General features: G+C 35.9%; 1 protein-coding gene across 1 annotated transcript in view; it reads right to left on the reverse strand.

Annotated features, from left to right (window-relative positions):
- Positions 1 to 9,896: 9,896 nt before the first annotated feature.
- The window catches only part of LOC107597438 (platelet-derived growth factor receptor alpha), a 29,573-nt gene continuing 24,079 nt past the window's right edge, over positions 9,897 to 15,390 (reverse strand). The window contains exons 24-29 of the mRNA XM_016288494.1: positions 13,634 to 13,756; positions 13,375 to 13,486; positions 13,163 to 13,262; positions 12,960 to 13,065; positions 10,769 to 11,007; positions 9,897 to 10,187 (exon numbers count right to left, since the gene is read on the reverse strand). Of these exons, the coding sequence (XP_016143980.1) occupies positions 10,043 to 10,187; positions 10,769 to 11,007; positions 12,960 to 13,065; positions 13,163 to 13,262; positions 13,375 to 13,486; positions 13,634 to 13,756 (825 nt within the window). The 3' untranslated portion in view covers positions 9,897 to 10,042. The remainder of the gene's footprint in view (positions 10,188 to 10,768; positions 11,008 to 12,959; positions 13,066 to 13,162; positions 13,263 to 13,374; positions 13,487 to 13,633; positions 13,757 to 15,390) is intronic.

The following is a 15,390-nucleotide window of genomic DNA, read 5'->3' on the forward strand; positions in this document are numbered from 1 at the left end:
TCTTTATGAACAGAAACGAAAAGCCACAAATTAATCAAATCAACTAACTAGGAATAAATGTAACAAATGCATAGATTGTGTATAATAACACGTTTCATTGTACTGTTTAATTACCTCCAACTCTTTCTGCAGTACTGACAGTCCTTGTTGTCCACGTCTTCCAAGCCATTGTTTTTGGACATATTCTTTTTTGACGTGGTTTCTTCTTTCTTTCCGATAAAATAACTGCACAGACCAAGTGAAGGGCCAGTTGATCGTCCATGCTCGGAGAGATATGCCCTGTAATCGCTTTCTCGCAAGAATTTATGTGAGAAAATGTATTTTTGCTGATGGTCGGGAATGCCTCTTCACTCAATGTTTTGTAGTGTGCGCACCTCGGTAGCATTGTGTTGTGTAGTATGCGCGCAGCTATATCAAGACGACGACAGATGAGAACAAATCTTGTTGCGTAGTGTGAGCAACACAGTGATTCGGCTAGTCTTTCAATCCTGTAGTGTGAGCCCGGCTTTAGACCAGGAGATGAGACTCTGATTGGTTTATTGCACGTTACGCCCAAAACACACCCATTACTCATTAAGAGAATAGGAACAACCCTTTTAGACCATGCGCCTGGCGCACCGACTGTTTTTCCCGTCGTTAAACTAGCAAAAGGGGATTCAGACACGCCCTAAAGACGGGCACACAAAAAAACGACTGCCCAATTGACTTTAGACCAGGTTTTTGTTGGTCTATTTTCAGTTCCTCAAAATAGCAACGCGCCAATAATGCGCCTGAACACACCTATTTTTTAGACCAGCACACCCATGGTCACACAAATGGGCGCAAATGCATTTGCTATTTAAACAACGTGGCGCAGGACGAGAAAAAGGGGACCGGGCCGGGCTGAAACTAGCAAAAACACTTGTGCCGCATTGCACCGGGTGTATGATAGGGCCCAGAATTTGCAAGAGCAAAGACTGAAGGCTTCTCCAGAGAGGAAAAGGTTCTGCATCTACGGGGCACAATAGTAATAGTTTACATTGTAATCCTTTCATTTTTAATATTTAGCATGTTTGTGTGCTGCTGCGCGTCCCTGTGTGTGTAATAAAAAGTGTACACTCGTTGTTCACCCGCCAATAGGGGCGTATTACTAATGCGCACTTTGTTCCCAAGAGAGACATGAGGAAACATGACAAAATTGTATTATATTCTCTAGGAACTAAACTTTAGTTTGACTTCGTAACCTTTGGCCTGACTTTGACATGAGGAATTCTTGCAATTTACTGCTCTTTGCAAAAACAGAAGAGTTTGTTCCACAGGATGTCACTGTTGATCAGATGCTGACCTGATCAAACAAGGACAGCTGATGGTAGACAATTGACCCCCTTGACATGAAGTATTTGTAAGATCATCTTGCTTTGACCTTCATAGCTGTCCCACTGTGGATGTCCACTAGTTTTTCTAATGTGGAAAGTGTTCTTAACTTGTGAGGACGCTTTGAGAAAGGTTAAGATCAGTTCTTGCTCAAAACGATTAGCCTGTTTGATGCATTGCCATGCATACAGTGCATTTGGAAAACTATATAATTTAGAAATTTTGTATGTTTTTCTTCAAAAATATTTTACCCCTAAAGAAATCCGCTGAGACATTAAATCCCGTTCTCTGAACCAAATTCTCAATAGCCTAAACCAATTAGTCAAATAAATCACTCTTTCTGCAAAACCTTAAACAAGTATGTATGCATGCATGTGTATATACTCTGTGTGTGTGTGTGTGTGTGTTTTCCTTTTTGAGAGTAATTTGAGTTTTTTTTGTATATTCTCTAAGATATATATATATATATATATATGTTCACCAAACTTAGGTCTTTCTTTTCTGTGTGTGTGTGTTTTACAGTATTGCAAAATATTTACTATATACAATAAACAGTTTTTTTTTGTAACGACATGCACTGGACACTGTGTTCTCCATTTTTTGATGTAGTGTCTAATGAATGATCTGTAGTGTGTATATGATTGACTAATGTGTGTGTGTGAATTGAAAGCTTTGTTTGATTTTGAGTACAGGTGTAATGGTTTTGAAGTGATTGTTTGATTTTGCCAGAAGAGTCAGGGGTTCTGTGAATTTAGTTTGAAGGTTTGGATTTGTGTTTAAGGTTTTGAGAAAATGAGTGAAGGTTTCAAGAAATGTGTTTTAGCAATTCAGAAAAACTGTATTATATAAAGCAATGAAAAAAATCTTTAGTGATCAAAACCAAAGGAAAGAACAACCTGTGTGAACTTGACTGTTGTTTACTGCTGTCAAGCTGTAACCATGGCCAAATGTTGTAATTTCTTTGGCTGTCAATGTGTCTTGTATCACTGAATTTTAATAAAAAATACCTTAGTAAGATTATAAGATTCAAAAGTGATTTATTTTAGTCTCCATGCATGTATATCTGTGTGTGAAAGAGAAGGAGTGTTTGTTTCTCAGCTTATGCTTTGCCTGTAGCACATATTCACATGATAGAGAAAAGCTTGATCTTGGATCATAAGACCCAATAGTCCCTTTATTAGTCTCTCTACCTACTTTTTAGCTAAATTACAGCACAAAAAGAGAAAACACCATGGTATTTGTGAGTAGACAAATGTTTTGTACTCATTGCATGTGTACAGAATGCCTGCCTCCCAGTTGTTTTACTTGTACTTAAGGCATTTGATTTGTTCACTTAATCAGGATGTCTAAAGCTATACACCAGGTGACAACCTGCTGAAAACTGGCCAAACATTTCTTACCTGCCAACATGTCTTATTGTGACTGGATTAGTGTAGAAAAAAAGGTTAATAATGTTTACTGAGCAATTATGGATTAATAGTATCAAGTATCTGTAAGAAATGCTGTGAAAACAAGTCATCAGTATAGTTAAAACAACATTTCGACTGACACGTAATGGCTCATTTCAGTCATTTGCTGGCAAGTACTTCCATATAGAGTATACATATAATAATGTATGCCTACTGGAAAATATGATCAAATGTATGCTCTGTAAAATAATCAAACTTTTTGAAAAGTTCTCCTAACAAATGTAAAAAAAGTAGTTTGAACAAAGAATATAATAATGTATGCCTACTGGAAAATATGATCAAATGTATGCTCTGTAAAATAATCAAACTTTTGAAAAGTTCTCCTAACAAATGTAAAAAAAGTAGTTTGAACAAAGATTTTTTTTAGTAGGAGGAGTCAGTTTATTATTTTGTGTGAAATAAACAAAAATACTCTAAACATGTTGTTAGCAAAAGCTGTTTTGTTTACCTTACTTGGATGCTCACATGTCCAATGCTCCCAACTTTCCAAATTGAGTCATCTGAACAAACAACTTTATGTTGAACAATATTGCGCAAGTTCCCAGCATTGCAAATGTATGCCTACTGGAAAATATGATCAAATGTATGCTCTGTAAAATAATCAAACTTTTTGAAAAGTTCTCCTAACAAATGTAAAAAAAGTAGTTTGAACAAAGATTTTTTTTAGTAGGAGGAGTCAGTTTATTATTTTGTGTGAAATAAACAAAAATACTCTAAACATGTTGTTAGCAAAAGCTGTTTTGTTTACCTTACTTGGATGCTCACATGTCCAATGCTCCCAACTTTCCAAATTGAGTCATCTGAACAAACAACTTTATGTTGAACAATATTGCGCAAGTTCCCAGCATTGCAACTTGAAAACATTTTGTGGTAATTATTATTTTTTTTTTAATTATCAGTTTTACATTTTACTGGCTTAATTTATTTTTAATTAATTTTATGCTGTTGTCATTGTCAGGTTGCTGTCATATAGATCAGAATTCATATTTTTACTGGATTACCATTTGTTGATCATCACCATCTGAAATGTGTGCGGTATATGTGCATTTCATTGCAATTTCTGGATATTTGTCTATCAACATGAATGTATGCCTTCAGTTTTAAGAGGCAGATAATGCCTATATCATTTAGTGGCCTTTGAAAAAGAGGAGGAGTGTAGCTCCACACATTGCTAAACGCTAAATAATCTTTAGTTGATGTGACAAATTTTGAGTTTTTACATTGTGTGAATTACTAATGACTATGTAATTTGTGAGTGCAAATGTAAAAATGTACCACAGGTTCTGTCAAAATGCTGCAGTTACAGTTATTTTTACAGAAGGAACAACACACACACACATACACACAAAAAGAAGTACCAAAATATCCTGCAGTATTACCATAGATTTTAGACATGGCTCCATTGTAATGTTTTAGTACATGCTACAAGGTATTTTTTCAGACATTTACCTTGGTATTTGTCTTGGTGAGCCATTTAAATACCAAAGCAGGCTTCATGAATATTGTCAGCATTCCATACAACCGTTTTATCATCTTAATGCTTTTTTTTCTAAGGGAATTGTATGCACCTATGGTGTTAAAATTTATCATATGTAAATTCTTAAACCTAAAGCTTATTTTCTTAAGCTTCAGATAAGACAGCGCTGAGGAAAGAGCTGTTTTCCTGTGCACCTTTGGTCAGTTTTCAATTTGTATTTTGTTGCGGCTGTTATTGTCTGAGTGATAAATCAATCAAGGTATCACTTACAGAAATGGCGTTTTAATCTAGATGCGATACCCTGTTCAAAAAACAAGAGCGGTCTGAGCACTGGGCCATGGAGACGGGATGGTAAAGAGAGACGGGCTCCGGGGAGGTTGCGGGATCCAAAGACGAATAACACAGCACAAAAGCCCATCCGAACCCTCACTGAGCAATATTCTCTTGACCGAGCTAAGTGATGAGAGGTGAGGAGAGCGCAGCTCTATTAAAGCGAGGATTCAGTTACACCTGAAAGACTGAGAGATTACTAATGTGATTATCCTTCACATGCATCTGCAGCCAAATACATCATAAATTCAATTCTACCCCACTGCTTTCGCATAAAGCACAACAAACCAATATCTTATTTCACTTCATTGCTCTCCACGGATTGAGTTAAATTGTGTGCTCTTTCATATGTGTTACACTTGCGAGAAAGCACCAGGCATTGGCCTACAGTATTTGAATCAATAGGTCCAAATGTTCTTGCTGAGATTGTTTTCTTTTGTAGTTTTTAATCTTCACACGAATGAACATGCAAATGTCTCATAAATAAATGACAGCTGAGCTCAATCCTCAGCAGTACTGCTGGCAGGTAAACACATATGGTGAGGTCAGGTTTACAAGACCTGTTGAACTTACTTGTTCACCTGCTCATACTGTCTGTTTAGCTATACAAGTAGTGCAGAGCTAAGTGAACTAGCTTGTGCTTTATTTTCAGTGATGATGTCATCCTTAGGCAGGTCTGGGCCGGGAAGGCAGGATGACTGTTGAGCGATTGAACAATTAGGTGGGAGTATAACTGTCATCAAGAAGATATGGTAAATTTTTTTTTACTATTATATATACACAGTTGATTTTCATCCCCACATTAATGAGAGACACATAGGTGTGGCTAACATTACTATTTTTGGGTGTAGCTGATTCATTTGATGTAGCTGATTTATTTTTGGGTGTAGAGATATTTGTTTTTGGGCAAGTCTTGAAATATAGCAGTTTGAGCATCAAAAGTACAGTAGATTGATTGGCCACCATATCAGTCTTTAATTTCTATTAATGAAAAGGACTGCATTTAAGTTCCTTTCTGCCACATAAGAAAAACAAAGTCAAATTATGAGATAAAATGTTGAAATGATGAGATTTGACTTTTATCTCATAATTATGATTTAGCATCTGAAAATTTCAACTTTATTTATCATAACTATGACTTAGTATCTCATGTTGACATTTTATCTCATATTTATTAATTATTTTATCTCAATTTATGTCAAAATAGTTTTTGTCAGAATTTCAGCTTTTTGTGTAATAATTTCAGTTTATGTTATAATTATGACTTTATATCTCATAATTATCATTATGTCATAATTTGTTACTTTTTACTTCATAATTATGATTTACCAAAGTTGTGGATGGGCTTCCATACAAAAACACTATTTGAAAACACATCTCCATCTCTTTCTGGTTGATTCCCATACTCTCTCTCACACACACGTCTTCCACCCTGTTTACATGATCTTTCACCAGCTTCTATTTTGCATAGAACTGTCAAGTGATACTATGCAGCTTTGCAGTTTGCATATGTACATACGCACACACGCACAGGTTTTCTGGAAGGACCTCCCATTCCCTGGAAGGCAAAAACAGAATTTTCTTTTCATATTACACCAGCTAAAGACAGTTTCAGGGCCTTTGACTCTGTACTGCACTGAGCCTCTGAAAAATCATTGATAATGAGAGCACTCTTGATTTTGCATATAACACTGGTATTGCAAATAATTTGATATTTAAAGGGATAGTTCACCCAAAAATGAAAATGTGATGTTTATCTGCTTACCCCCAGGGCATCCAAGATGTAGGTGACTTTGTTTCTTCAGTAGAACACAACGAAGATTTTTAACTCAAACCGTTGCAGTCTGTCAGTCATATAATGGAAGTGAATGGGAATCAAGGCTTTGAGAGTCAAAAAAACATACACAAAAAAAACCAAATTAAACCCTGCGGCTCGTGACGATACATTGATGTGTAAAGACACAAAACGATCAGGCTGTGCAAGAAACTGAACAGTATTTATATAGTTTTTTACCTCTGATTTACTGCAATGTCCGAACTGTCCTGAGCACGTTCGCAGACTTATAAGTGCATTACCGTTACCTATCTCTCAAATGGACCATTGACACTCAGACGCGTCACGAGCCGGCTGAAGAAGACGCGAACGCACTCAGGACAGTTCGGACATTGCCGTAAATCAGAGGTAAAAAACTATATAAATACTGTTCAGTTTCTTGCACAGACCGATCGTTTTGTGTCTTTACACATCAATGTATCGTCACGAGCCGCAGGGTTTAATTTGGTTTTGTTTGCTTATGTTTTTTTTTTACTCTAAAAGCAGTGATTCCCATTCACTTCCATTATAAGACTGACAGACTGCAACGGTTTGAGTTAAAAATCTTCGTTTGTGTTCTACTGAAGAAACAAAGTCACCTACATCTTGGATGCCCTGGGGGTAAGCAGCTAAACATCAAATTCTCATTTTTGGGTGAACTATCCCTTTAAGAACAAGTGGTTTAAAATAAATAAAAATAAAAATGATAAGGGAGATTTAGAATTATTAAATTAATCATACAAATAATTTGCTGTCTTTCATAATATTGTGGATGTTAGAGTTTTGCAGATTGACTGTCTGAGCTCATATTTAGTAGTTTATTGAAGCTAGATAACTCACCTGTGAGATCTGGATTTCTGTTCACATCCAATTTGATTATAAAGTTACTTGATTAGTTACCAAAATCTTCCACGTATCAGTTGTCTTAAAAGGAATAATTCACACAAAAATAAAAATCTAGTAAAAATGTATTCACCCTCAGGCCATCCAGTAAAAAAGTTGTCTTGTCTGAATCAGGTGAGAAATACGCACAGATCACCCACCAAGGGAAAACAGTCCAAAACAGTATTAAACAAACATGCTGGTTTGATTTTGATGTGGGAGGATGACAGGTGATGGACTTTATCACTGGAGGAAGCAGTCTCTCTACTGACGGCACCCATCCACTGCAGAGAATCCATTGGTGAGCAAGTGATGTAATGCTGAATTTATCCAAATCTGTTCTGATGAAGATACAAACTCTACTCTACTCTACATCTTTTATGGCCTGAGGGTGAGTAAATTCAGTAGTTTTTTTTAATTTTTGGGCTTAATTATTCCTTTAAGCTTTCCACTCAGTCCATAATGTGTTTTGTAACAATGGATCAATGGTCACATAACACTATAATGCAAAAAAAGTTATGCAGCATGATAATGAAAAATAACCATATATTATACACCTCACCTTATATTATACAAGTTAGGGTGAGGAAAATATTATGACCTTATGGTTGTAGTATCCTCTTCAGTGTTGAACCAAGTCACAATATATATCTCCTCTCGACATGCCCGTGAAACAGACCACAGTAGAGGGTGAAGATGAGGGCAGGCAGTGATATGCTGAAGTCCTGATACACATTTACAATGAACAGTGATGTATAACATCAAAGTAAAAAATCTAAATGCTGTGTCACTAAGATGCGTCAAGACTACAGGATTTGGCTGTTTAAATCTACACCATGATTTTCAATTGCTTTGTTTTAGGGAGGTCACATAAATCTTCACAAGCAGCAAACTACCACGTCTGTCAGGGCATGATTATCTCGATTATCTTATTTGGTTTAACGCTCACATATAAAATCCAATGAACAGGAAGGTAAAACTTGGAGCAGAATCTGAGGAAACAGAAAAAATACTACACTGGAGTACATTCTTCAAAAACTATGATGTGTGAAACTTCATGAAATACGCCATTTCATTTGACTCCTCTTTTACAAAAGCATAGCTTTGAAAATCAGTAATGCCTCAGACTGACAAAATAGATATAAAATCAGAAAGTTCGGTAAAAACTTTGGCCAGACATAAACATGTTTTAAATAGTGACATATCAGCATCTTACAAAGGTTGAAGTCACAAAAATACATGTGACTCACAGGTCAAAACACAGTTGACCTTTTTTTTTTTATTTAGGACTACATAATTTCTCCCTACCCAACGCAGTATTCACAAATAATATATCCACACTATCCAAACAAAAACTATCCAGTACAAAAATAAAATTCAAACTGCCACACTTATTGAGACATTGACGATATATGAACAGTTACATTAAACCTATATGTGCTGTTTAGTTGGTGGACTAAATCCTGTAAAATTGTGGGAGTGAGGGGAAAAAGCCTGATCCAAAATAGAGGCCATTTTGACTCAGTTGTGCTGGTTTTTAAATGTCTATAGTGGTTTTTTGTAGCTCAGATGGATTAATTTAAAAGGTAGCAGTTGTGAAACCACTCAGGCCATTGATATGATTATAAATGACATGCTTATATTGCTGTTCGGAATGCCCGTCAAAATAAAGATCATACAATCCACTCAAACAATACACAAACACAATACAAACATACAGAAATGATATACAAAACAAATATGTCCTCCACTTCGCCTCCTCATTGGTCTTAGCTCCATTAGAGTCACTTAAACACTCACTGAGGCTCATCAAGAGCTCTCATGGAGTCCTTTGGTGCACTGCTCATTCCTCCAGACCTGTAGAGGGCGATGTCTAATCCCAAAAAAAAAATCAATGACATTCATGCATCAGTTTTTTTTTCTTTTTTTTTCTGAAGGCTCCAGGAAAGTGAAGTGAGGAAAATCGAGTCTCATCAAGAGCTCTCATGGAGTCCTTTGGTGCACTGCTCATTCCTCCAGACCTGTAGAGGGCGATGTCTAATCCAAAAAAAAAAATCAATGACATTCATGCATCAGTTTTTTTTTCTTTTTTTTTTCTGAAGGCTCCAGGAAAGTGAAGTGAGGAAAATATGACAGAAGGATGCAGAGAGAGAGATCTGTGAACTTGGAATGAATCAGAGGAATGTTTGTCTCTTTCTCTCTCTCTCTCTCTCTCGCTGTCTCTCACTCTTTGCATCTTTTTTGACTCACAGGAAACTATCCTCTACCATTTCTCTTGAGTCTAAGCACATCTCGTCAAGCAATGTGATGTCCTCCAGGGTCTCTCCTTCACGCTTCGTCATGGAGCTGCTAGAGCCTGTCTCTATTGCGCTTTCCTCCGACGTCTGAGAGCTACAGAGAAAAAGAGAAGACAATTCAGCAATTCAAAGACTCCATGGGCATGACTTTATTGAAAATGCAAATGAACATTAAAAACGCAAATTTAAACAAAAAGAGCAAACACTAATATATATATATATAAAAATTCAGAATAAATTTGGTTTGAAAAATCAGTTTTTTTTTCTTTTTTTTTCTGAAGGCTCCAGGAAAGTGAAGTGAGGAAAATATGACAGAAGGATGCAGAGAGAGAGATCTGTGAACTTGGAATGAATCAGAGGAATGTTTGTCTCTTTCTCTCTCTCTCTCTCGCTGTCTCTCACTCTTTGCATCTTTTTTGACTCACAGGAAACTATCCTCTACCATTTCTCTTGAGTCTAAGCACATCTCGTCAAGCAAGGTGATGTCCTCCAGGGTCTCTCCTTCACGCTTCGTCATGGAGCTGCTAGAGCCTGTCTCTATTGCGCTTTCCTCCGACGTCTGAGAGCTACAGAGAAAAAGAGAAGACAATTCAGCAATTCAAAGACTCCATGGGCATGACTTTATTGAAAATGCAAATGAACATTAAAAACGCAAATTTAAACAAAAAGAGCAAACACTAATATATATATATATAAAAATTCAGAATAAATTTGGTTTGAAAATATATTTTAAAATGCAATGTATTCCTGTGATGGTAAAGCTCAATTTTCAGCAGCCATTACTCCAGTCTTCAGTGTCACATGATCCTAATATTTTCTTATTATTACCAATGTTGAGAACAGTTGTGCGGCTTAATATTTTTTGTGGCAAGCATTCTACACTTTTTTTCAGGATTCTTTGCAAAATAGAACGTACAAAAGAGCAGCATTTATTTGAAATATAAATATTTTGTAACATTGTAAATGTCTTTACTGTCACTTTTGATCAATTTAATGCATCCTAGCTGAATGAAAGTAATAATTTCATTAAGATAAAAAAAAAACTGATTGACTCCAGACTTTTATTGATAGTGTATATGTCCAAAATCCTTATGAATCGTCATCCTAACATATCCGAGTGAGAATGTGATGTAAATTGGTGGGCTACCTGTGGCGGTTCCTTTTGCTGAAGTCTTCATTTGACAGTGGGTCGAGGTCCGGCAGAGGAATGATGTAACCGCTGTCAGAGCTGAGTCTCTGTTCATCAAAGCCGCTCTCGCGGTCCTTTAGTTTGCCCTGGTTCTTGTAGAGCACACCCATGTACGCTTCATCATTGTCAGTGCACTGCACCCGAGTCACAGCAGGGTGATCGCTCTTCAGGAAGTCATGATTCACGCGTTCGTAGCACTGCACACCAAGAGAAATATAAATACAATATAAAAAGTTATAATAAAGCAATAAGCCCCAAGAAGCCGTGGTTTACAGTGAATTTATAACAGCTAAGGGGCGTTGTTAGGCACGACCCCCTTAACTGTTATGAATTCACTGTAAATCATGGCTTCAAAGGTGTATATTTGTAGTGTGCGGTGTATATTTGGTGTATATTTGTAGTGTGCGGCTCAACCAATCAGAATCAAGGACCGGAACTATCCGTTTTATAAATAAATAATATTCAAGTATGAACTAAATCATTTAAATGAATAATTTCATATTTAATACAAAAAATAATGTAAATAAAATATAAACGTTCAACTGAGTATTACAGCACGTGCACTAACAATACAACAAACCAAAAATAGAAAAATTGATTTTGAATAGGCTTTACGTAACAAAGATTGTAGTTGTAAATGAAACGATAATCACAAATTAAGCTGGCAATTCACAGTTATAATACGTTGTACTGAAGGAAATGAGGGAGAAATGTAATTATTTCTGGTAGTTGTAAATAGCACTTCAACACCACCGTAAACAATGCTCAACGCCAAAGTTCTGCCCCATTTCTGCAAGCGTTCTGTGGTTACTTGAGGGCTTACGAACCGCATTTCCCACCACACCCCTGCCCAAGGTGCTATAACAGGAGCTAGTTATTCCCTGGGCCATGTGACTCTGGGAAGCAGAGTTTTGAAGTACCATGTGTGGTGTCTGTTTAATTGCACAATTATGGCTAGCTGGCGGACGCTAACTGTATGCTTCTGGTCATTAGCACTGCTGGGTTATGCCTTGCTGGGGCGTTAGCCAGCTGGAGAGCTGCTGTGCTAATCTCTGTTAGCGGTCTGGCAGTGTTGGCAATGATGACATGCACGTAGCCGAGGCCTCAAAGCCCAGATTGACACACTGCATTTAAGCTACAGGAAGTGGGAAGCCATTTCCACCATACTTTAATCTGGGCCATTTATTGAGCATGGCGGGATATTTTATTTTAAATTGTATTATTATATTTTTCAATTTCAGTTTAGTTTCAAATAGTTTTAATCGATTGTAAGTAGCATTTATTTCATTTTGTTCATTTCTGAAAATGAAGTTTTAATTTGATTTCAGTATAGTTTTATATTTAAAATGTATTTGCCCCTAAATATCACATAATAAAGCTATGCTTATTTATTTATTTATTTTTAAATATCAGACAGATCCTGTATATCCTGGAAGAAATTAACTACTACATCAGATTTTATTTTTATATTTTACTGTAGTGGACATTTATAGTTTCAGGGGTTTTTTTCTTTTTCAAAACCATTGTTTTTTGTTAAGAGAACATTTTTATAAAAAATTAAAAAATAAAAATACTTTTAAATAATTTTATAATTACAGCACAAATATTTTAGTAGGAGAAATTTAAATAGTTTGAGTAAATGATTGTAATTGTATTAATTATTGTGGTGTCGTCTATTTAAGATTTATTTGCCCCTTAACATCTCATACAGAAAGCTATGGTTGTTTTTTGTATGCATCAGTCAGATACCTCCTTCCTGTGGTGGTTCTTTTTGCCAAAATGCATGAATCAGATGTTTTTGTGGAACTGATTAATTACTATCAATTTTTTTAATTAGTTTTTGTTTATATTGCAATGCACATTTGTAGTTACATATTTTATTTAGTTTTGTTTTTAAAAAAAATCATTATTTATAAAAAACACATTTTTATATAAAATAAACATACATTAAAATACTTTTAATTATATTATAATTATATCACAAACATTTTAGTAAGAGAAATTTGAATAGTTTTAGTACATAATTGTATATATGTATATTCTCCTGAAAAATAATTTCATCATAAAGAAAACTGAAACCATTTGAGAGTGATAAACAAAGAGAAAAAACAGAGAAACTTGAAATTGTGTGTCCATGTTGCAGACTTACTCTCTTATATCCTGAGGGCAGCAGAGAGGTCACTGTATCACTCAGGCTGTGGAAAGATGGTCTCTTCTCTGGTTCACTGTTCCAACACTTCATCATAAGCTCATAGCTGCACATAGACAAACAACAACACATTGTTTAGACATCTGCTCCAACTGAAGCCTAGCACAGCAAAACAGTCACGCAAACTTTGTAATGGAACGTACACATCACTGGAAGCGTGCTCGGGTTTCACCATTCGGTATCCACTCTTGATCTTGTTGTAGAAGCTGGAATCCACAACCATACCTGGATAAGGAGTCCCTCCTACAGAAACACATTGCATATGGTATTTTAATAATCTTAAATATGGAATAAATAAAATGTGTTGGAAACACATTTGTAAAGTTTAGAAATAAATGCAAAAAAAAAATCATACCAAGCGAGAAGATCTCCCATAGTAAGATGCCATAAGACCAGACGTCACTGAGTGTAGTGTACAAGTTATCAAAAATACTCTCAGGGGCCATCCATTTTACTGGAAGGAAAGTCTATGTGTGTGAGAGAGAAAGATTACAAGTATTAGAAGACGATTGTTCCAGTTCTTTTTTCCAAAGAAGGTCATAAAACAATGAAAAATTCCATAATCTAAGATGACCAATCAAGAACACCTCATTAAGACTAAGACAACAACTCACACTTCCTTTGGAGACGTAGTTGTTATCGTGCATGATGTCTCTGGCCAGTCCAAAGTCACAGATCTTCACTATCTTGCCTTGAGACAGCAGGACATTACGTGCAGCCAAGTCTCTGTGTACACACTGTGAGAAACAGAGAAAAAAAGAGACAGAGAGAACTAAACGAGTTAGTGCGTGATACAGAGACATTCTGTTCCGTTGTAGTGGGCTGTATTATATAGAAAGATTATTTATTTGAGATATCTCTAGCTATTTGAAGTGGTAAAACATATTTATCTAATCTTTTCTATTTCTCTCCAGCCCATATAGCCTAACCCAGTCTTCTCAAGCCTTTTTTGTCATGTAACCTTATAGCCCCATTCAAAAGTTATTCAAAAATACTCCATCATCAACTCAAAATTAAAACAACCGTTCTTTTTAAATCTTTATACTGTATACTGATATTATATTGTATATCATTTTGCGGAATCATTAATATGAAGATTTTTTTAAACCACTTAATAAACCAAATATCTACACAAATATTTTAAAAAGGCACACATAACACATTATTTTCTTTTTTTCATTTATTACATTTATTTTATTTATTTTAATTATAAGTAGTTTAATAAATGTTTTATTTCAATTCATTTTATTATCATTTTAACTATTTTATTTTATCTGTTCACAACTCTAATATTTTTTAAATAGGAATTTCTGTCTTAAGCTGGGGGCAGTCGTGGCCTAATGGTTAGAGTGTCGGACTTGTAACCTGAAGGTCGTGGCCTAATGGTTAGAGAGTCGGACTTGTAACCTGAAGGTTGCGGGTTCGAGTCTCAGGTCCGGCAGGGATTGTAGGTGGGGGAGTGAATAACCAGCGCTCTCTTCCCCCTTCAATACCACGACTGAGGTGAGACCCTTGAGCAAGGCATCTAACGCAATATGGCTGCCCACTGTGTGTGTGCACTTGGATGGGTTAAATGCAGAGCACAAAATCTGAGTATGGGTCACCATACTTGGCCCCACGTCACTTTTTTTTCACCTTTTCACTCACTTTTTTTAAAAAAATTTTTAAGTTTAATAAAAAACATCTAAGAACCTTTTATTTTTTACACCCTAGTTTGGAATCACAGCTGCAACTGTATGATACATCCCTTTCATCAGCTTTCAATCCCACCCTCGATTTTCTTCAAGGATGGTCTGGAAAGTCCACTTTTGTAAGATGTGATTTAGTAAACCCTCTGTTACCAAACACAAGAAGTCTAATTAATACTTACTATAACATAACATGAAATGATAACATAATTTCCAATGCTTGGCCTCTGTCCTGAGAAGTTTTATTTAACCAAGGAGTTTCTGCAAACCCTCAATCCTATGAATTTGAACCACACAGCCATAGAACATACAGTCAGTGGTGGAAAGAGTACTGAAAAAATATACTCAAGTAAAAGTACCATTACCTTCCAAAAAATGTAGTGTGAGTAGAGTAAAAGTACTTGTCCAAAAAACTACTTGAGTAAGAGTAAAAGAGTAGCCTATTTAAAAGTACTCATGAGTATTGAGCTGTGGATTCTACCCCCTCATGATCCGCGAGTGGAAGCGACAACCAGCTGGCAGTTGAGATCACGGCCATTTGGGCACCTTATTTGTAATAAGCCTCTATAAAATGTCGACAAATTAAAAGACTAGACCCATAAGAATATATTAATAATCATAAAATAATATATTTCCTTGTAGAGACAGTGGTAGAGAACGCGTTAAACTCGGAGCGTTCTTGC

This window comes from Sinocyclocheilus grahami, unplaced genomic scaffold (assembly GCF_001515645.1).
Source record: "Sinocyclocheilus grahami isolate Dianchi unplaced genomic scaffold, SAMN03320097.WGS_v1.1 scaffold232.1, whole genome shotgun sequence".
Taxonomy (NCBI): domain Eukaryota; kingdom Metazoa; phylum Chordata; class Actinopteri; order Cypriniformes; family Cyprinidae; genus Sinocyclocheilus; species Sinocyclocheilus grahami.